The sequence below is a fragment of the Saccostrea echinata genome, unplaced genomic scaffold (genome assembly GCF_033153115.1).
Source record: "Saccostrea echinata isolate AGI-Se365-2 ecotype Australia unplaced genomic scaffold, CSIRO_AGI_Sech_v1 ptg000034l, whole genome shotgun sequence".
In the NCBI taxonomy this organism is placed as follows: domain Eukaryota; kingdom Metazoa; phylum Mollusca; class Bivalvia; order Ostreida; family Ostreidae; genus Saccostrea; species Saccostrea echinata.
Genome location: NW_026889783.1, coordinates 5,636,070 through 5,653,977, shown reverse-complemented (window position 1 = coordinate 5,653,977; position 17,908 = coordinate 5,636,070). Strand labels below are relative to the sequence as shown.

At 33.8% G+C, this 17,908-nt stretch overlaps 2 protein-coding genes across 2 annotated transcripts in view; both read right to left on the bottom strand.

The window, feature by feature from the left end:
- The window catches only part of LOC133199665 (Ig-like and fibronectin type-III domain-containing protein 1), a 66,043-nt gene extending 53,287 nt beyond the window's left edge, over positions 1–12,756 (bottom strand). Inside the window, exons 1-3 of the mRNA XM_061335538.1 lie at positions 12,439–12,756; positions 6,745–6,833; positions 3,117–3,220 (exon numbers count right to left, since the gene is read on the bottom strand). Coding sequence (XP_061191522.1) covers positions 3,117–3,220; positions 6,745–6,808 — 168 coding nt within the window. The 5' untranslated portion in view covers positions 6,809–6,833; positions 12,439–12,756. The remainder of the gene's footprint in view (positions 1–3,116; positions 3,221–6,744; positions 6,834–12,438) is intronic.
- Positions 12,757–15,911: 3,155 nt separating this feature from the next.
- On the bottom strand, positions 15,912–16,508 carry LOC133199435 (histone 24-like). The gene has a single exon (XM_061335239.1). The coding sequence runs from the start codon at positions 16,500–16,502 to the stop codon at positions 15,912–15,914; it is 591 nt and encodes a 196-aa protein (XP_061191223.1). The 5' UTR covers positions 16,503–16,508.
- Between the last annotated feature and the right edge of the window lie 1,400 nt (positions 16,509–17,908).

The following is a 17,908-nucleotide window of genomic DNA, read 5'->3' as shown; positions in this document are numbered from 1 at the left end:
CGAACTATCTACTGCTTAAACAAACTTGTGTGGGCTCATAAATCTGGATTTCTTTCTTCAAAATCTTGTAACACTTTTCCTTCATATTTAAGAAATCAAATGCCATTTCTTGAACTTTTCCAAGTTATTACATGTAATACACATAAATTTGTTTGCACTGCTGTAAACTGTATAATAACAATACATTCTTATTTCAGATAATGCAAAAATTTCAAATGTGGTAACAATTCACATAAGTGGTTGTTTTATCATCCTCATGAACACAAAATAAAATAAACATTCCCTGTTTCTAACCCCCCCCCCCCCTTTTTATTTAGACCAGCCTTTTTTCTAAAGAAATTGTTATGGAGAGAAGGACAAAAACATAGACACTCAAGGGTAAAACAGTACACCCCCCTCTCCTTCAGAGTGGGGTATAAATAACATATACCTCTGCATTATATAAGATATTTACATTTTCCATGTGTGTGACAAACAATTTTACCAACACCACATATTAATAATGCAAAGTTCACGCTATACTGCTAATGAGATGGTGCTAATTTTATATATGTCACGAACTATCTACTGCTTAAACAAACTTGTGTGGGCTCATAAATCTGGATTTCTTTCTTCAAAATCTTGTAACACTTTTCCTTCATATTTAAGAAATCAAATGCCATTTCTTGAACTTTTCCAAGTTATTACATGTAATACACATAAATTTGTTTGCACTGCTGTAAACTGTATAATAACAATACATTCTTATTTCAGATAATGCAAAAATTTCAAATGTGGTAACAATTCACATAAGTGGTTGTTTTATCATCCTCATGAACACAAAATAAAATAAACATTCCCTGTTTCTAACCCCCCCCCCCCCTTTTTATTTAGACCAGCCTTTTTTCTAAAGAAATTGTTATGGAGAGAAGGACAAAAACATAGACACTCAAGGGTAAAACAGTACACCCCCCTCTCCTTCAGAGTGGGGTATAAAAAAGGAGAAAATATTTTCATGGTCCTGAGTGACCTTTGAGATATAGGTCATTATATGTGAGGTTGACATTGATAGGACACAGCCTTCACTTGAACTGGTAAACACCAACTGTAAGCAATAATGGTCAATATTCTGTGATCAATGATGCTGGAATAGGCCTAAATCCAAAGCAAATTTTTCTATTCACATTATAAAAAAGTTAAAACCATTTCATGAGTTAGAAAAATTTTGGTTCCTCTTGATTTAACCAAAGTTTTATTGAGCTTTGCCTCGGGAAACATCTGATCTTGGGGAACCAGGATCTTGATAACTCCCTCCAAAACATACTTTTACATTATACATGTTATATAATAACCCTAAATTTTACCCAGTTTTTATTCTTTAATACTATAAAGTCAAACCTCGTTATCTTAAACTCAATGAAACCAAGAGAATACTTCAAGATATCCGAGGATTCTAGATATTGAGGTCAAAATACATATTGGGAATTCCTTTGACATATCCATTATATTCAAATATCAATGTTTGAGATACCAAAGTAGAAGTGTATATTAACCCCCAGATTTTACTCAATAATTATCATGTGATATAATTTTCTCTTGTTCTGTATATACCAGTAAATAAATATAAACCAGGGTTTGAATAATCAGAATTCCACAATGACTTCTTTATCAATTGCCAACACAATGCAATAACTATAGGGCATTTTATAGAGTGAACAAATTCAAGAATTAACCATATACACAAGTTTGATGGCCCATTTAATTTTTTTTTTTTCTGAATGTACCTTGTGGATTACGTAAAATGACCTGACATGTACCTATTAAATCTTCTGCACCTAATCACAAAAGCCCATAATTTATGTACTCTTCCCTGATCACTATACACATTTATTATGGCCAAATCAACTATTCAAATCCTGCGCATATTTAAAGCAGTTATTCTGAATTTCTTATAAAACTGCTTGCATATAAATGTGTAATATAAGACAATGCACACATAGTCAAAATGAATACACACAAGTTCTTTTTATATAATTTCAAATTTCTGAAAATGTTAATATTATTTATCATAATGATTGATTTATGATAAAAGGAGAGAAAGTCAATGACTGATAGGTTCACCTTGACATGAAATGTCATCATTTGTTCTACACAGCTAGATAATAAAAGGCATATCATTATGACATCATAGCAATGGCATTTAGATCCATGTTAATACATAAACATATAACATCCCTTGTCATGAATGAACTAGTGTCTAGAATCCAAGAATCATTAAACCCCGCCTGCACTTCAGAAATGATTTTGTCCACCGATGGCTAAAATAACACACAAAAATACATTCCTTACATAATTCTCTTCCCCTGTTTGGAATGAATTCAAACTATCAAAATACCTGAGAGCATGTTGTTGTAAATGAGGTGTTTTCTTTTAATAACTTAATGTTATGGGTTGGTATCCTTAAATTACACAAACTGAATTATAGGATACGGGTATCCTCAATGATAATAAAAACATATGGACTGGAAAGGAATTCTGTTTGTCATTTTAACCAGTAACAATCATCCAATCGGTGGACATTTTGTTCAACACAAAATGATTTTACAGTCAAACCTCATTATCCTGAACTAAACTAGAACAAAATTATACTTCAAAATATCCGAAGATTCGAGATAATGAGGTTGAAAAATCAAAGAAAAAGTGATTGAGAGTGCGAAATCACTTCAACATATCCCCCATTCAAGACACTAGTGTTTGAGAGTGTGTTTGAGATAAGTTCAACTTTAATCATTCAGATTTCAGTCATCTATATTGAGATCTCTCATTACAAATGACCTAGATAGCCATTCGGTTTTTTTTTTCTTGTTTGGTTACTTTAAAGCATTTTGAAAAAAAATAATACATTTGCCTAGTTTTTTTTTATCAATATAATTTCAGTGTTTAGTAACTTAATCTTAATTACAACATGTACTGACAAAGGCAGTGTATAACTTAACATTTTTGAGATGGTGACCATTCTAATGATCACGAATTGTATACTAGACATCACGATTTGTCTCCCTGCATATGACATGCTCCTGACCAATCAGACTGACTGTTTGGTCTGTAGGATAATAATATATATTATCTGGTCTCACCTTCTTTGATCCCAAATCCTCCACTGTACATTCAAATAATACAGTTGATCCTGGTTTAACGGAGAAATTTGAAGGTGGTGTCCTTATTCGTAGTTCAGCGGACACTACAAAAAACAAAGAACATATCAAACTCCATCAGTGTGCAGACTTGCTGGTCTATAATGTAAATCATCAGAACAACAAAAATATTTAATACTGATTTGATTTGAACATATTTTATTGCTTGTATATTGTTTTACAAAAGGGATTAGGCAAAGGTCATGGAAACTTAATATGCCTTCTGATAAATATTTTAAAAAAGCAATGCATATATCTGCATGTAGTCATCATGGCACTCATTTCTAAAAGTTTCGCTATGTTCTGTGCAAACGGAATTATAAACATGAAATATGAAACAAATTTATATATCGTACAGTTAAAGTATATCATTGTGGGAGATGGCAAGATTCCACTTCCCCAAGGCCAGGACTATTTCTTGGGGAAAAGCCGGGGGGAAATAGTCCTGGTCAAGGGGAACTGGAATCTTGCCAAATCCCTCAATGATATACTTTTTAAACATCTTATTATACCAATACAATTTTTGAATCAGGGATTAGCTGACTTGATCAATGCACGATTAGTCCATTCACAACCATAGAGATACAAATTTTGAAGCAAGGATAACTGTGGTTTCATTAATATTCGTTGGCATCAATTTTCGTGGATTTAATAAAAATCACTGTTTCGAGGATACGTAAATTCGTGGATAATGATCATATAAAAAAAAAATCACCTTTTAATTTTTTCACTCTCTGTATGCTTCAGCGGGAATCTTCACGCCATTTACAATGTTAAGAGTATGTTAATATTTTAAAACAATTACTTACAGGTGACAACTCTTTAATTTATTCTTTATATTTCACTCATCTGTATTTTTAAAGTCGGAACCTTCAAGCGTTTAATTACAACGCAGTGTACATGGTATAACAATAAAGGGTGAGGAATTCCAAACACCGTCTCCATTGTAAGACTATGAGCTCAACTGGCAAATTAAATATCGGATATTGAAACAGATTATTAAAAACAATTAATTAAAATAAACTTTAATTCAATCAACGTTTCGGTTAAAAGGTGTGCAAGTATCTTAAAATATTAAGACAATTTGGATTTTTTCTTTTAGGCGCACATACAGACGATAATTTAGTTGGCACCAGGGTATTAAAAAGTAACAAAAATAATTAAGTACTTAAATTTACAAAATGGTGTTAGAGACTTTTTTCACATGCACAGCCTGTTGTTTTTGGACTCGACAGAGACATCCAGACCCCCTTGTTTGTAGATCTCTGAACAAACACATCCACGCTCGCTGGATATGACACAACGCTTACACATGCAAAATGGATGACAAACAAGCCTTGAAGGGCTTCAAAACGGCAGGACTTCCGAACATACATACATGTACCCGCTTTCTCATGTTTAACAAAAAAATTGTTTTAAAGTCAAATTAGCATAAAATTGTGTTTATAATTTGTATTTTTAAGCCAGTTATGAACAGAGAGTAATTAATTATTTCTACCGAAAATTTTTATTTTACGGTAATTTGTGTTTTCATTGTGTAGGTGATAATTGGTGTTGGACCGTTAGATTGTTTGAGAATAACAAATTTACACATTTAAACCTGATTATTTATCATCCTTTGTCTTATACCACTGATTAGTATATGAACTGCAGTTCTACGTACATTTTGTTTGTTTATCTCCGTGCAGAATATTTAAATATATTTTGCTAAAAATTGCCAGATAATTATCTAACAGTATTTAAAACAAGAGGCACATGGGCCACAGCGCTCACCTGAGTAACTTTGGCCTTGCTGTTTTTCACCTGATTTCTCCCCCCCCCCCCCCCCCCCGTAGTACTTATTGTGGCCCTGCCCTATCCCCAGGGGTCATGATTTGAACAATTGGAATCTACACTACACCAGGATGCTTCCAAGTAAGTTTCAGCTTTTCTGGCCCAGTGGTTCTTGAGAAGAAGATTTTTCCTATATATTTCAGTGTAAAACTTGGATTCCCTATTGTGACCCCGCCCTACCCCCGGGGTCATGATTTGAACAATTTAGAATCTACACTACCCCAGGATACTTCCAGATAAGTTTCAGCTTTTCTGGCCCAGTGGTTCTTGAGAAGAAGATTTTTATTAAAGATTTTTCCTATATATTTCAATGTAAAACTTGGATTCCCTATTGTGGCCCCGCCCTACCCCCGGGGGTCATAATTTGAACAATTTAGAATCTACACTACCCAAGCATGCTTCCACATAAGTTTCAGCTTTTCAGGTCCAGTGGTTCTTGAGAAAAAGATTTTTAAAGATTTTTCCTATACATTTCAATGTAAAACTTGGATTCCCTATTATGGCCCCGCCCTACCCCTGGGGGTCATGATTTGAACAATTTAGAATCTACACTACCCCAGGATGCTTCCACATAAGTTTCAGCTTTTCTGGCCCAGTGGTTCTTGAGAAGAAGATTTTTAAAGATTTTTACTACATATTTCAATGTAAAACTTGGATTCCCTATTGTGGCCCCGCCCTACCCCCGGGGGTCATGATTTGAACAATTTAGAATTTACACTACCTTAGGATGCTTCCAGATAAGTTTCAGCTTTTCTGGCCTAGTGGTTCTTGAGAAGAAGATTTTTTAATGACCCCACCCAATTTTTGTATTTTCTTGATTATCTCCCCTTTGAAGGGGACTTGGCCCTTTATTTTAACAATTTAAACCCCCCTTCACCCAAGGTTGCTTTGTACCAAGTTTGGTTAAAATTGGCCCAGTGGTTCTTGAGAAGAAGTCGAAAATGTGAAAAGTTTACAGACGGACAGACAGACAGACGGACGGACAGACGACGACGGACAACGGGTGATCAGAAAAGCTCACTTGAGCTTTCAGCTCAGGTGAGCTAAAAATATTCTTTAAAATGATAAAATAGGTTTATAAAGCCAACCTGTTGGGGAAAAAGGGGGGGGTATTCACATATATTAACGAAAGTCGTACTAGGTTTTTAAAAGGTTTATCATAAATCAAAATGGAGGCACCAAACTTCGATGAACATTTGATTTCGTGGATCGACTCAACAACGAAATCCACGAAAAATGGTGTTCCACAAATAATGACGAAACCACAGTACCTCACATTACTAACACATGGCAAAACGGGGATTATTTCATTCACAGTGATTTCTAGGGCATTCACATCTAATGATCTAATCTTATAATATAGGGAAAGATCAGAAGAGGTATAATAAATATTTATTTAACAAAAGAGGTTTAATAGCTGATAATGCTTCCATGCAAAACTCTCTCTCTCTCTCTCTTTCTCTCTCTCTCATGAATATTTTGTAAAATTCAAGTGTTAAAATTTGACAATTTTGATATTTTACATAAATGGTAAGTAGAAATCTTTATGGTGTACTAGTATTTAACATTGCTCTTACTGCATACTTTGAGAAATTTACTAAAGTTTATTTTTACCAAGTGCATCCTTACTCTTAATGGGTGAATTCCAAACTGCGCAACATTTAATCTCACAAGGCAAGTTTTTAAACCTGATACTACTAAAGTACCTGACCTTATACCTGCTCTTTCATTCACTTACCTGCCATCAGCAGGTGCCCTGTTATTATCACAGACAGTACAGCTTTGACCAGAGTCATCTTCATAAGCTTAACATCTCAGTCAGAGGGACTGTAAAGTTCAAACATAATAAACACACTGAATTTTACTTAAATATATAGCTATAATTTCTCCTTTCCTAAAGAGTTTAAAGTACTTTCCAACAAAATGTATATCTAATTCCAAATAAAAAAATCATGAAGACAGTGGATCTTTGAATCACTAGTTTTTGAAAAGGTTAAGGTGAAAATCAACATATATGTACACCTTGGTATTCAAAATACTGCATCTAAATTTATTTATATACAGTTGAACTTCGGTATTTTGAACACTGATATCTCAAATACCATGAATATGTCAAAGTTTTTTAGTAGTCTCAAGCACTTATTCTCTAAGTATTTTACCCCTGATATCTCAGATCCTTGGATACCTCAGAGTTTTTCCTCAGTCCCATCAAGTTCAAGATAACGAGGTTTAACTGTACATGATTTGAAAATGATACTTATGATGTCACTTAAAGGTTAGCATCTATACATCTACAACTTCCAGTCTCAATGTCAAAGGTCAGGGTCAACTTAAATTGCACTCAAGAAAGCAATTCATAATTATTTACTTGGGTTTATATAAAGAGATATCAAAATTAAGTCATAATTATTTACTTGGGTTTATATTAAGAGATATCAAAATTAAGTCATAATTATATACTTGGGGTTATACTAAGAGATATCAAAATAAGTCAACCACATCAGAGATAAGTCTAATTTACCAATGATGAAGTCAAATGTCAAGGCCAAGTTTAATTTACCAATGATGAAGTCAAATGTCAAGGCCAAGTCTAATTTATCAATGATGAAGTCAAATGTCAAGACCAAGTCTAATTTACCAATGATGAAGTCAAATGACAAGGCCAAGTCTAATTTACCAATGATGAAGTCAAATGTCAAGACCAAGTCTAATTTACCAATGATGAAGTCAAATGTCGAGACCAAGTCTAATTTACCTATGATGAAGTCAAATGTCAAGGCCAAGTCTAATTTACCAATGATGAAGTCAAATGTCAAGGCCAAGTTTAATTTACCAATGATGAAGTCAAATGTCAAGACCAAGTCTAATTTACCAATGATGAAGTCAAATGTCAAGGCCAAGTCTAATTTACCAATGATGAAGTCAAATGTCAAGACCAAGTCTAATTTACCAATGATGAAGTCAAATGTCAAGGCCAAGTCTAATTTACCAATGATGAAGTCAAATGTCAAGGCCAAGTCTAATTTACCAATGATGAAGTCAAATGTCAAGGCCAAGTTTAATTTACCAATGATGAAGTCAAATGTCAAGACCAAGTCTAATTTACCAATGATGAAGTCAAATGTCAAGGCCAAGTCTAATTTACCAATGATGAAGTCAAATGTCAAGACCAAGTCTAATTTACCAATGATGAAGTCAAATGTCAAGGCCAAGTCTAATTTACCAATGATGAAGTCAAATGTCAAGGCCAAGTCTAATTTACCAATGATGAAGTCAAATGTCAAGGCCAAGTCTAATTTACCAATGATGAAGTCAAATGTCAAGACCAAGTCTAATTTACCAATGATGAAGTCAAATGTCAAGGCCAAGTTTAATTTACCAATGATGAAGTCAAATGTCAAGGCCAAGTCTAATTTATCAATGATGAAGTCAAATGTCAAGACCAAGTCTAATTTACCAATGATGAAGTCAAATGACAAGGCCAAGTCTAATTTACCAATGATGAAGTCAAATGTCAAGACCAAGTCTAATTTACCAATGATGAAGTCAAATGTCGAGACCAAGTCTAATTTACCTATGATGAAGTCAAATGTCAAGGCCAAGTCTAATTTACCAATGATGAAGTCAAATGTCAAGGCCAAGTTTAATTTACCAATGATGAAGTCAAATGTCAAGACCAAGTCTAATTTACCAATGATGAAGTCAAATGTCAAGGCCAAGTCTAATTTACCAATGATGAAGTCAAATGTCAAGACCAAGTCTAATTTACCAATGATGAAGTCAAATGTCAAGGCCAAGTCTAATTTACCAATGATGAAGTCAAATGTCAAGGCCAAGTCTAATTTACCAATGATGAAGTCAAATGTCAAGGCCAAGTTTAATTTACCAATGATGAAGTCAAATGTCAAGACCAAGTCTAATTTACCAATGATGAAGTCAAATGTCAAGGCCAAGTCTAATTTACCAATGATGAAGTCAAATGTCAAGACCAAGTCTAATTTACCAATGATGAAGTCAAATGTCAAGGCCAAGTCTAATTTACCAATGATGAAGTCAAATGTCAAGGCCAAGTCTAATTTACCAATGATGAAGTCAAATGTCAAGGCCAAGTCTAATTTACCAATGATGAAGTCAAATGTCAAGACCAAGTCTAATTTACCAATGATGAAGTCAAATGTCAAGGCCAAGTTTAATTTACCAATGATGAAGTCAAATGTCAAGGCCAAGTCTAATTTACCAATGATGAAGTCAAATGTCAAGGCCAAGTCTAATTTACCAATGATGAAGTCAAATGTCAAGGCCAAGTCTAATTTACCAATGATGAAGTCAAATGTCAAGGCCAAGTCTAATTTACCAATGATGAAGTCAAATGTCAAGGCCAAGTCTAATTTACCAATGATGAAGTCAAATGTCAAGGCCAAGTCTAATTTACCAATGATGAAGTCAAATGTCAAGACCAAGTCTAATTTACCAATGATGAAGTCAAATGTCAAGGCCAAGTTTAATTTACCAATGATGAAGTCAAATGTCAAGGCCAAGTCTAATTTACCAATGATGAAGTCAAATGTCAAGGCCAAGTCTAATTTACCAATGATGAAGTCAAATGTCAAGGCCAAGTCTAATTTACCAATGATGAAGTCAAATTTCAAGACCTAAGTAAATTGCTTTGATGGTTCACCTGCTTTACTATGAATGTAAAAAGTTAAGGGAGATAATCATATAAAGTCATCTACAGCAGAGATCAAGTTTCAAACATGTTTCAAACTGATATCATATCAAAATCCAAGTCAAGGACCAACATCAACTTTAATGGTGGTATCATAAAAAAAAAATAATCAATTTCTTATCTACACGTACTTGTGTATGATTTTAGACAATTATGATAAGAAAAGGTCATCCTCATTAGATATAAGCATTACATTGCTCCTTAATATAGCCTACTAAATTAATTATTTCACGTACAGATTAAATAGACCCCATTTATATTGGAATTTAACTAGTATGGTACAATGTCATAAGAATATACATCTTCCTTCCATCTGAAACGTGTTTGACTGTAACATTTTAAAACTTTTTTTTTTTAAGTAGACTAATGGATGAGATGAATCTATTTATTCAAACAAAACAACATTTAGTAGACATGCTATGCAGATATCAATCACTTTAGTAATAATTGTAAATGGCTTTTTCTTAATTTTCTGCCTTTAATTTTCAGTTGTTGAAAATTAAAGTAATACTTACTGTGCACTGCTCCTGCATACCAAATAATAATATCTGATTCTCCTACTTCCTTATAAGGCCAGATAAAATTAAAGTTTAGATTCTCATCCTCTCAAAAGGCCCCGCCCCCTCCACCCTGTTGTTTTTTATTTGTTGTTTTTTTTATATCAATTTTAAAATTGGCATCGATCAGAGAAATTTTTTTAGAGTTTTAGATTTACTGCCTGTTTGTATTAAAAGTCTCCTGGTGCTATTTTTAGCACAGAGGATTATGGAGAACAGAGTCCTGAAAGTCTGCAAGAAAAGCAGTACGGTATATGTACAAGTGTAGAAGAAATTAATATACCTGTATAGAGAAGGCAGAAAAAACTCAAAATAACAGCTATATTAAGCTTTGATACATCTACTTGTAGGTATATGTTTTTAAAGAGATCTGAAATAAGTAAAAATATAGCAAAAGAGATGAAGAAAATTTATTTAAAAGCAGCTCATAGCAATTGTACGTTATTTAGTATTTTAAAAAAATTGACAAACTTTAAAGTGCTACAGAAAATGGTGTAAAAGAACTGTTCAGCAGATACCCCATTTAGCAAAAATGTTGACAATTTCATGCCAAGAAGGAAATTTAAAATTGGATGTTATGAAGGAATGGAAAACTACGATATTTTCAAACAAAACAAAAGAATTTGTTGGTCAAACTAATAGGTATATTTTAGAAAAAGGCTGATGAGAAGTGGTGACTACATCGCACAGTCGTACAGGAACAGTGTACCTTGTACAGTAGCAGTAGTGTGTGTGACGTGTATACGCATTTACTAAATAATTAATGATGTAAATAACTTATATAAGAAGATTTTTCTGCAGATATTTAGAGAATAAATAATAAATTTCTTTCATATTTACATTACGGGGGACCTCTGTTGTTCAACTTCAGAGCAGCACTGTTTTGTAACTAAAACAGTCTGTTCTTGCATGTGCTGTGACACGAAAATCAGCATGTAAAGGTATATTTTTTTACTGCCTAATATTTATAAGTAAGTGACAATAAAAAAATATAGAATTTTCAAATAATTCACAAAAAGACATTTCAGACATGGGTCCTCCCTGAACAGTGTCAAAATTTTGTGTAAGAAGGACGTTTATGCATAGATATTTTAAAAATAAAATTCGCCCACCCACCCCAATTTTTAAGCAAACTAGGATGAGAATCTAAAATTTAATTTGACATGGCCTAAACTAGGACTTAGCAAACCTCCTCCATAATAAATAAATCTGGATCTCTATATAGGGCAATATGTACGACAGTTTCCAGTGAAAAAGGAAATCCTTCAACCAGAACATTTTAAAGACCTGACTGTACAAAATTATGATGAAATTTGATCCTTATTTATGTTTATTACATGTATATGTTTTTGTCCAATACTATAGGTATATATATACCCACTTTAACCCAAATTAATACTGTACGCACAAACTGAAAAATAAAATACATTTCAGCCCAAGAAATACAAGCACTCTCAGCACTATGTACTTTAGAAAAAGAAATTATGTTAATTTGTGTCAGTATACGTATGACAAATACATGTACTGAAATGAGGACATTAGCATAATTAACAAGTAGTACTTGTACCTGTGTACTCACAAAACCTACACAGTACCAAATACTGATCTAAATCAGACATCATTGTATGATAAATGTTTACATGTCGCAGAACTGAAGCACTTTAAAATTCTCTTCATAATGGTAATATTTCCCTGGAAAAACACATCTACAGCAGTATAAACCGTCTATACAAAACAGATATGAGATCAATGTTACTTATGTCTATATTTAGTCAATCTTCATTGATTCAGCGAACAAGCCTGGATATTAGGTCAACCACAAATATTCCTAAATCCTTAATAGAAGGCTTTGTTTGTAACATAAATTTACTACACTAACCAAATTATTGTATAATCCTTTCTTTTGATATATGTTAATTAGTAGTATTAATCACAACTCATAATTTACTGTACAACTAAGTCACCTGAGTATATAGAGGAATCGCTGTGTATTGATGTTAGTATACATGTTCAGGTATTTTGATGTTAAGTTCCACTTGATTGCTCCTAGATCTGGAGAATGTACATATCTGTCATATTTATATATGAAGTAGATCTCTTCACAAGTTATTAATCAGCTTACTGTGGTAAAAATGTGTAAGTAACTGACCTTATTTAATCTTCAGTTATCCAACTTGAAGCGGGCTATTCGTCACACAGTCCGACCTAAAATGTTTAAAAGCACATTTATTAAAAGCCCAATCCTAAAAATAGACCTTGGTTCATTCAAACTCAGTCACGAAGATTCTCTCATTTATTGCTGCAGTGTAACCATTTAGTAAATACCAAAGTTTTGTAATTTCTCAATCTATTCAGACTCTGTTAGTTTTTGTTAGGTATTATCTACCTGTATGCTCGCTCATGCAGAAATTGAGCCATAATAAAAAGTAAAACGGATCACATGATAAAAAGAGGCAATAAATTACAAGAGATGCATTGGATTTCTTCACCTAGTTTTGAACAGACTAGAACTTTCTGCCAATGAACAAAATGGAGAACAATTGATTTACATATCTGCATGCAGGTATGGACAACTGCGTTAAAATTCAGTGATAAAAATGTTGGAAGTTGAAAGTAAAACAGCAGAAACAAGAAGCCCCAGGGCCATTCAAATCACTCTTCTCTGAAAGGAATGATGTATAATTTAAAAAAAAAAAAACGTGGTTCTGTCCTAGACACATCTGTGAGGATGCTTACATGTTGGTCTGACAAAATTGTAGCTATGTCTTCCTGTAATCAATGAATCTTTTATAAATTTGTGACATAGTTTAAACAAGAATATTTGTATCTTATTCTGGAATACCTTTCATTTAACATTTCAACCCTTATGTGGCCCACACCTGAACCAGTATTTGAAGATACAAATGGTCTAATACATACAAATAAATAGGCATCTTCATATTACATCCATGGGGGAAAAAAATAAATCATTCACAATATTAATTTTTTTTTTTTAGTTTCAATATCTAATTCTTTTTAAAAATATTTTGTATATTTTTTAGCTGCAAAAGGAACTTTATTATTATTTTGAATATATTACAGAGAAAAAGTATCAGTATATACTCCCCCTTTTCCTCCCCCAAAATAAATTGTATTTACCACAAAAAATTTCCGTTTTAATTCTTTACCCAACCTTAGTTATGACACAGGGTAAATTAAGAGAAACTTAATATTTACAATTTACAGAACTTCCTTACAATTTGTAATAAATTGAAACTTATGTCACGATTAGCTTAATAGTTAAAACCTCCCTCTATACAAAGATAAAAGGCTATGAGGATATCTATCCCTGGATATATAAACTTTTTGTTACTATTTCACAGCTATTAGGCTTGATATAATATGCTTGTGTGAGAAATCAAACTCACTAACTTTCCAAAAAAATGAAAGTCTTTAGACACCTCTTAAATTAATACACATCTTTATATACATGTCACCCACATGTCGTGGTCAAGCAAGTTTGTTCAACAGTGGTCAAATAGTTCAGTTGATAATGCACCTGTCTAGAGTTCAGGGGACCCAGTCTTGAATCATGTCTTGTCCATCAAAGTCGCTCCCTTCCCATTAAATTTGGTAAATTTTTTTAAAACAGACAGGTAAAAGATCTCCTGGGGAAGAGCATACCAGGGGTGGTGTCTTCTGGGGCATGGAAGGAAGAATGAGACACGCAGTTTGATTAAGCCCTGTTGGTAGAACACAAGTGTAGAATTTGGGGACATGGTTCAAATCCTGTTCTGATCTGCCACAATTTCTTTCCACCTGTTATACTCTATTTAAAGAAGTGGCAGGCAAAGCTTAAGCTATGTACAGCTGAATTTTTATCATTAAGTAGCAAATATTGATAAAGCCCTAGAAAGAAAATAACATCCCCACTGTATATATGTAAATACATGTACATACTGTGTATACGCAAGTGCCTGAGGACAGGAACCCCCCTCCCGATATAGACCACAGGCTTTTTCAACTTTTTTCTTTTAAATTTTAAATTATCTTTCAATGTCATATTTGTGATATAACCCATACCATCACTTCAAACTATACCTAAAACGAACATACCTACCTGTGTCCAGGTATTGTATTTATAAACTGAGGAGGTAGGATTTTTGTTGTTCTAGGGCTTTATTTCCCAATTACTGATAAAAATGCAGTTGCCTGTGGGCTATGTAAGCTAAGTTGATCCACTTTTGTAGTGTACAACCACGGGGTATTAATTCAACTTGGAAAACATAGGCCTATAATATTCATCATTGATGCATTACTACGACTAAGAGGTGTGCACAACTCTCCGAGATGTAAATATATGTTGGCATCGTTTTCCATGGCAAAGTTAACTTTCCACATTATAAATGTGTTTGGGTAGATTTTTTTCTACGATTTTCACCTGGGCATGCAGGACTCATAGCCATTCACACCTAAGTGAGGCATGTTTCTTTTCTTTCCTATTGTCATATTTCAAATAAAAAACCTCAAATAAAAAAAATGTTCAAATTAAAAACCTGTTATATTTCATCAGTCTGTTCATGATAAGCCTAGTCTTACCGTGTCGGTGATCTTCTCAGAAACGTTTTTTTTCCCTCCGAACGTTTCGCACTTTTTTTCAGTTTTTGCATAAACAATCAATGTAAAAGTCAAATAAACACGCAAATTTCCGGAAAAGTTGTAGACTATTTATATTTCATAAATGTTATTCATATTTTCCAAATGGACTAGTTAGATAGAAAGTTTTCTTTCGTTAAAACGATATTGTCCTACTGATCCACTGGTGAGGGCTTGTCCCCAGACACAGTAAGTCCATTTTAGATAGTATTATATTTAATTGGGGGGGGGGGGGGTCCCATTTTTCAGAGTTATTAAATTTCTATGTAAAAGTAAAGAAAAAATGAGCTTGGACACCCCGTTGGATGCACGGACCCCATTAAAACGGCGAGGAGAGACAAAGATGAACTTGGACCCCCCCCCCCCCCCCCCACACACACACACACACCTCACGAAATATGATCTTTCATATTTAAGCAGGGACCTAAATACTAACACTAGTTATCTGTAATCATACATGTTATATGTTTATGCCCATTTGGGCCCTGATTTGGTAATAAATCCTATTCTATTCTATAGGTCCCTGATTTAAGCAAGTTTTTTTTTTGGGGGGGGGGGGGTCAAAAAATTTCGAGTCTGACATGTTTACAGTTGGTGTGGAACCAACCACTTCCCACCCCTCCTGGAAAAATATCCTGCATCCACCCATTTATAAGACTACTGATTCTAGATCGAGCTACATATTCATTTTAAATAATGTTAATGTCTCTGACATACAAGTGTTGTTAGACTGATAAACTTCGTCAATCCAACAACATTAAATGTCCCTAGTGAACAGGCTTTCACCTACATCCAAGTGGACAGTCTTTCGCCTACATCCATGGATGTAGGCGAGAGCCTGTCCACATACAAATGTCCCAAGATACATTAGTTTAACGTTTCTTTCACGTTTTGTTCAGAGGCATCTTTTCGAAAAATTTGGTAGCCCTAAGAAGGGCTTTTGTTTGTTAAAGTACTGCTTGAAGCAGCCAGTTCTCCAGAGAACGTTTATTTCTTGGCTGCTGCCTTTTTGGGTGTTTTTGCCTTCTTGGGTTTGGCTGCCTTCTTTGGAGTCTTGGCCTTTTTGGGTTTGGCTGCCTTGGCTTTCTTTGGTGACTTTTTAACTGTCTTTGGTTTGGCAGTCTTGGGCTTGGCTGTCTTTGCTTTCTTTGGCGATTTCTTGACTTTCTTTGCCTTTTCTCCTGCTGTTTTCTTGGCTGCTTTGGGTTTCTTTGCTGCAGGCTTCTTGGCGGTCTTTGATTTGGCGGCTTTTGGTTTTTTCACGACGGCTTTCTTCTCTCCCACGCTAAATCTGCCTTGGGCACCTACCCCCTTGCTCTGCTTCAACGCCTTGCTCGTCACGCCTTTCCTTAGGGCCGCTTTGACACGAGAGTTGACTTTTGTAGCGTCGTTGCCCACCTTGTATTTGCTCATAACGTACTTTAGGATGGCCTGGCGGGAGGATCCCTTCCTCTCTTTCAGATTTTTGATGGCATCCAGAACCATGTCGAGATACTTAGGGTGCTCTGTTTGCTTCTTAGGCTTTGCTGCTGCCTTCTTCTTAGGGCTCTTAGCCGGAGCTGGTGCGTTATCTGCCATTTTCTTGTTTCTTCCACGAAGCGGTTTAGCCCGTTCTAATGTAAGCACAAATGCGAACTAAAGTTTAAACCGACCGCGTCGCTTTATATCATAGGAGCGCGGACGTCGTTGAAAGCACCCAATCGATAAGCGCTAAGTTTACATGGCCGACAAAGAAATAACATAAAATGTGTCTCCTCCATAACTTTGAACTTGCTTTGCAAGTTAACCGCACGCACTAAGCAAAGAGTAATTTTTGTCAATTATGAAAAACATTCTAATCTTTAATTTCAAACAAAATTGAACACCATTTAGCTTGTAAGAACGATAAAATCCTCATATCAAGTCAGAAATTCTAAAGCAAAAAATGGGTTTTGGTGCATAAAATATGAAAAATCTTTGCTAAATTATGTTAAAATAATATTTTAATAACTTTGAAATGATAATTTGAATGTGTATGCATTTGAAAATTAAAAGACAATTTCGGAAAAAATGATTTCATTAGAGTAATTAAGTAGAAAATGTTGGTATGTGAAACACAGATTTTAGCGCGTGGTTAACGATCGACCTGCTTCTGTTGTGGAAATTTATAAGAATTTTTTATATAGCGCAGGAGTCTGTAAAAATATTTATTATACAATAAATAAACAATAAAATAAGTTATAATTTTCAAGTAACCCCTGCATTTACAATTTTATTTGTTTTTATTACTATTATAGCAGTTCGTTTTGTTTTGACGACCTATATATTTTTCTGTCAATCTGCTCGGTGGCCTTTTTACTATACTTAACGTCTCAATAAGTTTTTTGCTTTTAAAAATGTTACATTCATTTCAGTTTCTATGAGGCTGAATATGCAGTGGGTAATTTCTAAACAACAGAAACGCAATCGACGACTGACGTACGTGTTAATCTGAAAATGGCGGACACCTAAGAATAATACATAAGTGTACTGTATATTTCATGTATTTCATGATCATGGATTGATATAAAAATAAATATATAGTTAAATTTACTAAATATATGATACCATAATATACATATATGCATCACTCATTTCATTTGTTGATGATAAAATCGGAAAAAATTTAATTCAATATTAATTACATATGGAATGAAGAATAAAACCTGTAAAGTAAATTAGAAATCGGGAAATAATCAGTAAGAATCACGAAATTCTCGGTCCTCCTCAAATTTTTATTTGAAATACAATTAGTGATTAAATGATTTCCAAATTAAATAAATGTCAACTTAAAGGAGGGGGAGGGGGCTCAAAATGTATTAATTGTCATTAAAATCAGATGCTCTTTGCTAATTACTGCATTCTAAGAAACGTTACAGGTTTAATTTACAATCATAATTATTTTTTTTTTTTGTTTGTGAATTTTACAATCTGAAAAGAATAAATATAATTCTGGTATCCTTTCA

Coding starts and splice junctions, on each gene's coding strand:
- LOC133199435 (XM_061335239.1), bottom strand. CDS start 16,502: ATGGCAGATAACGCACCAGCTCCGGCTAAGAGCCCTAAGAAGAAGGCA.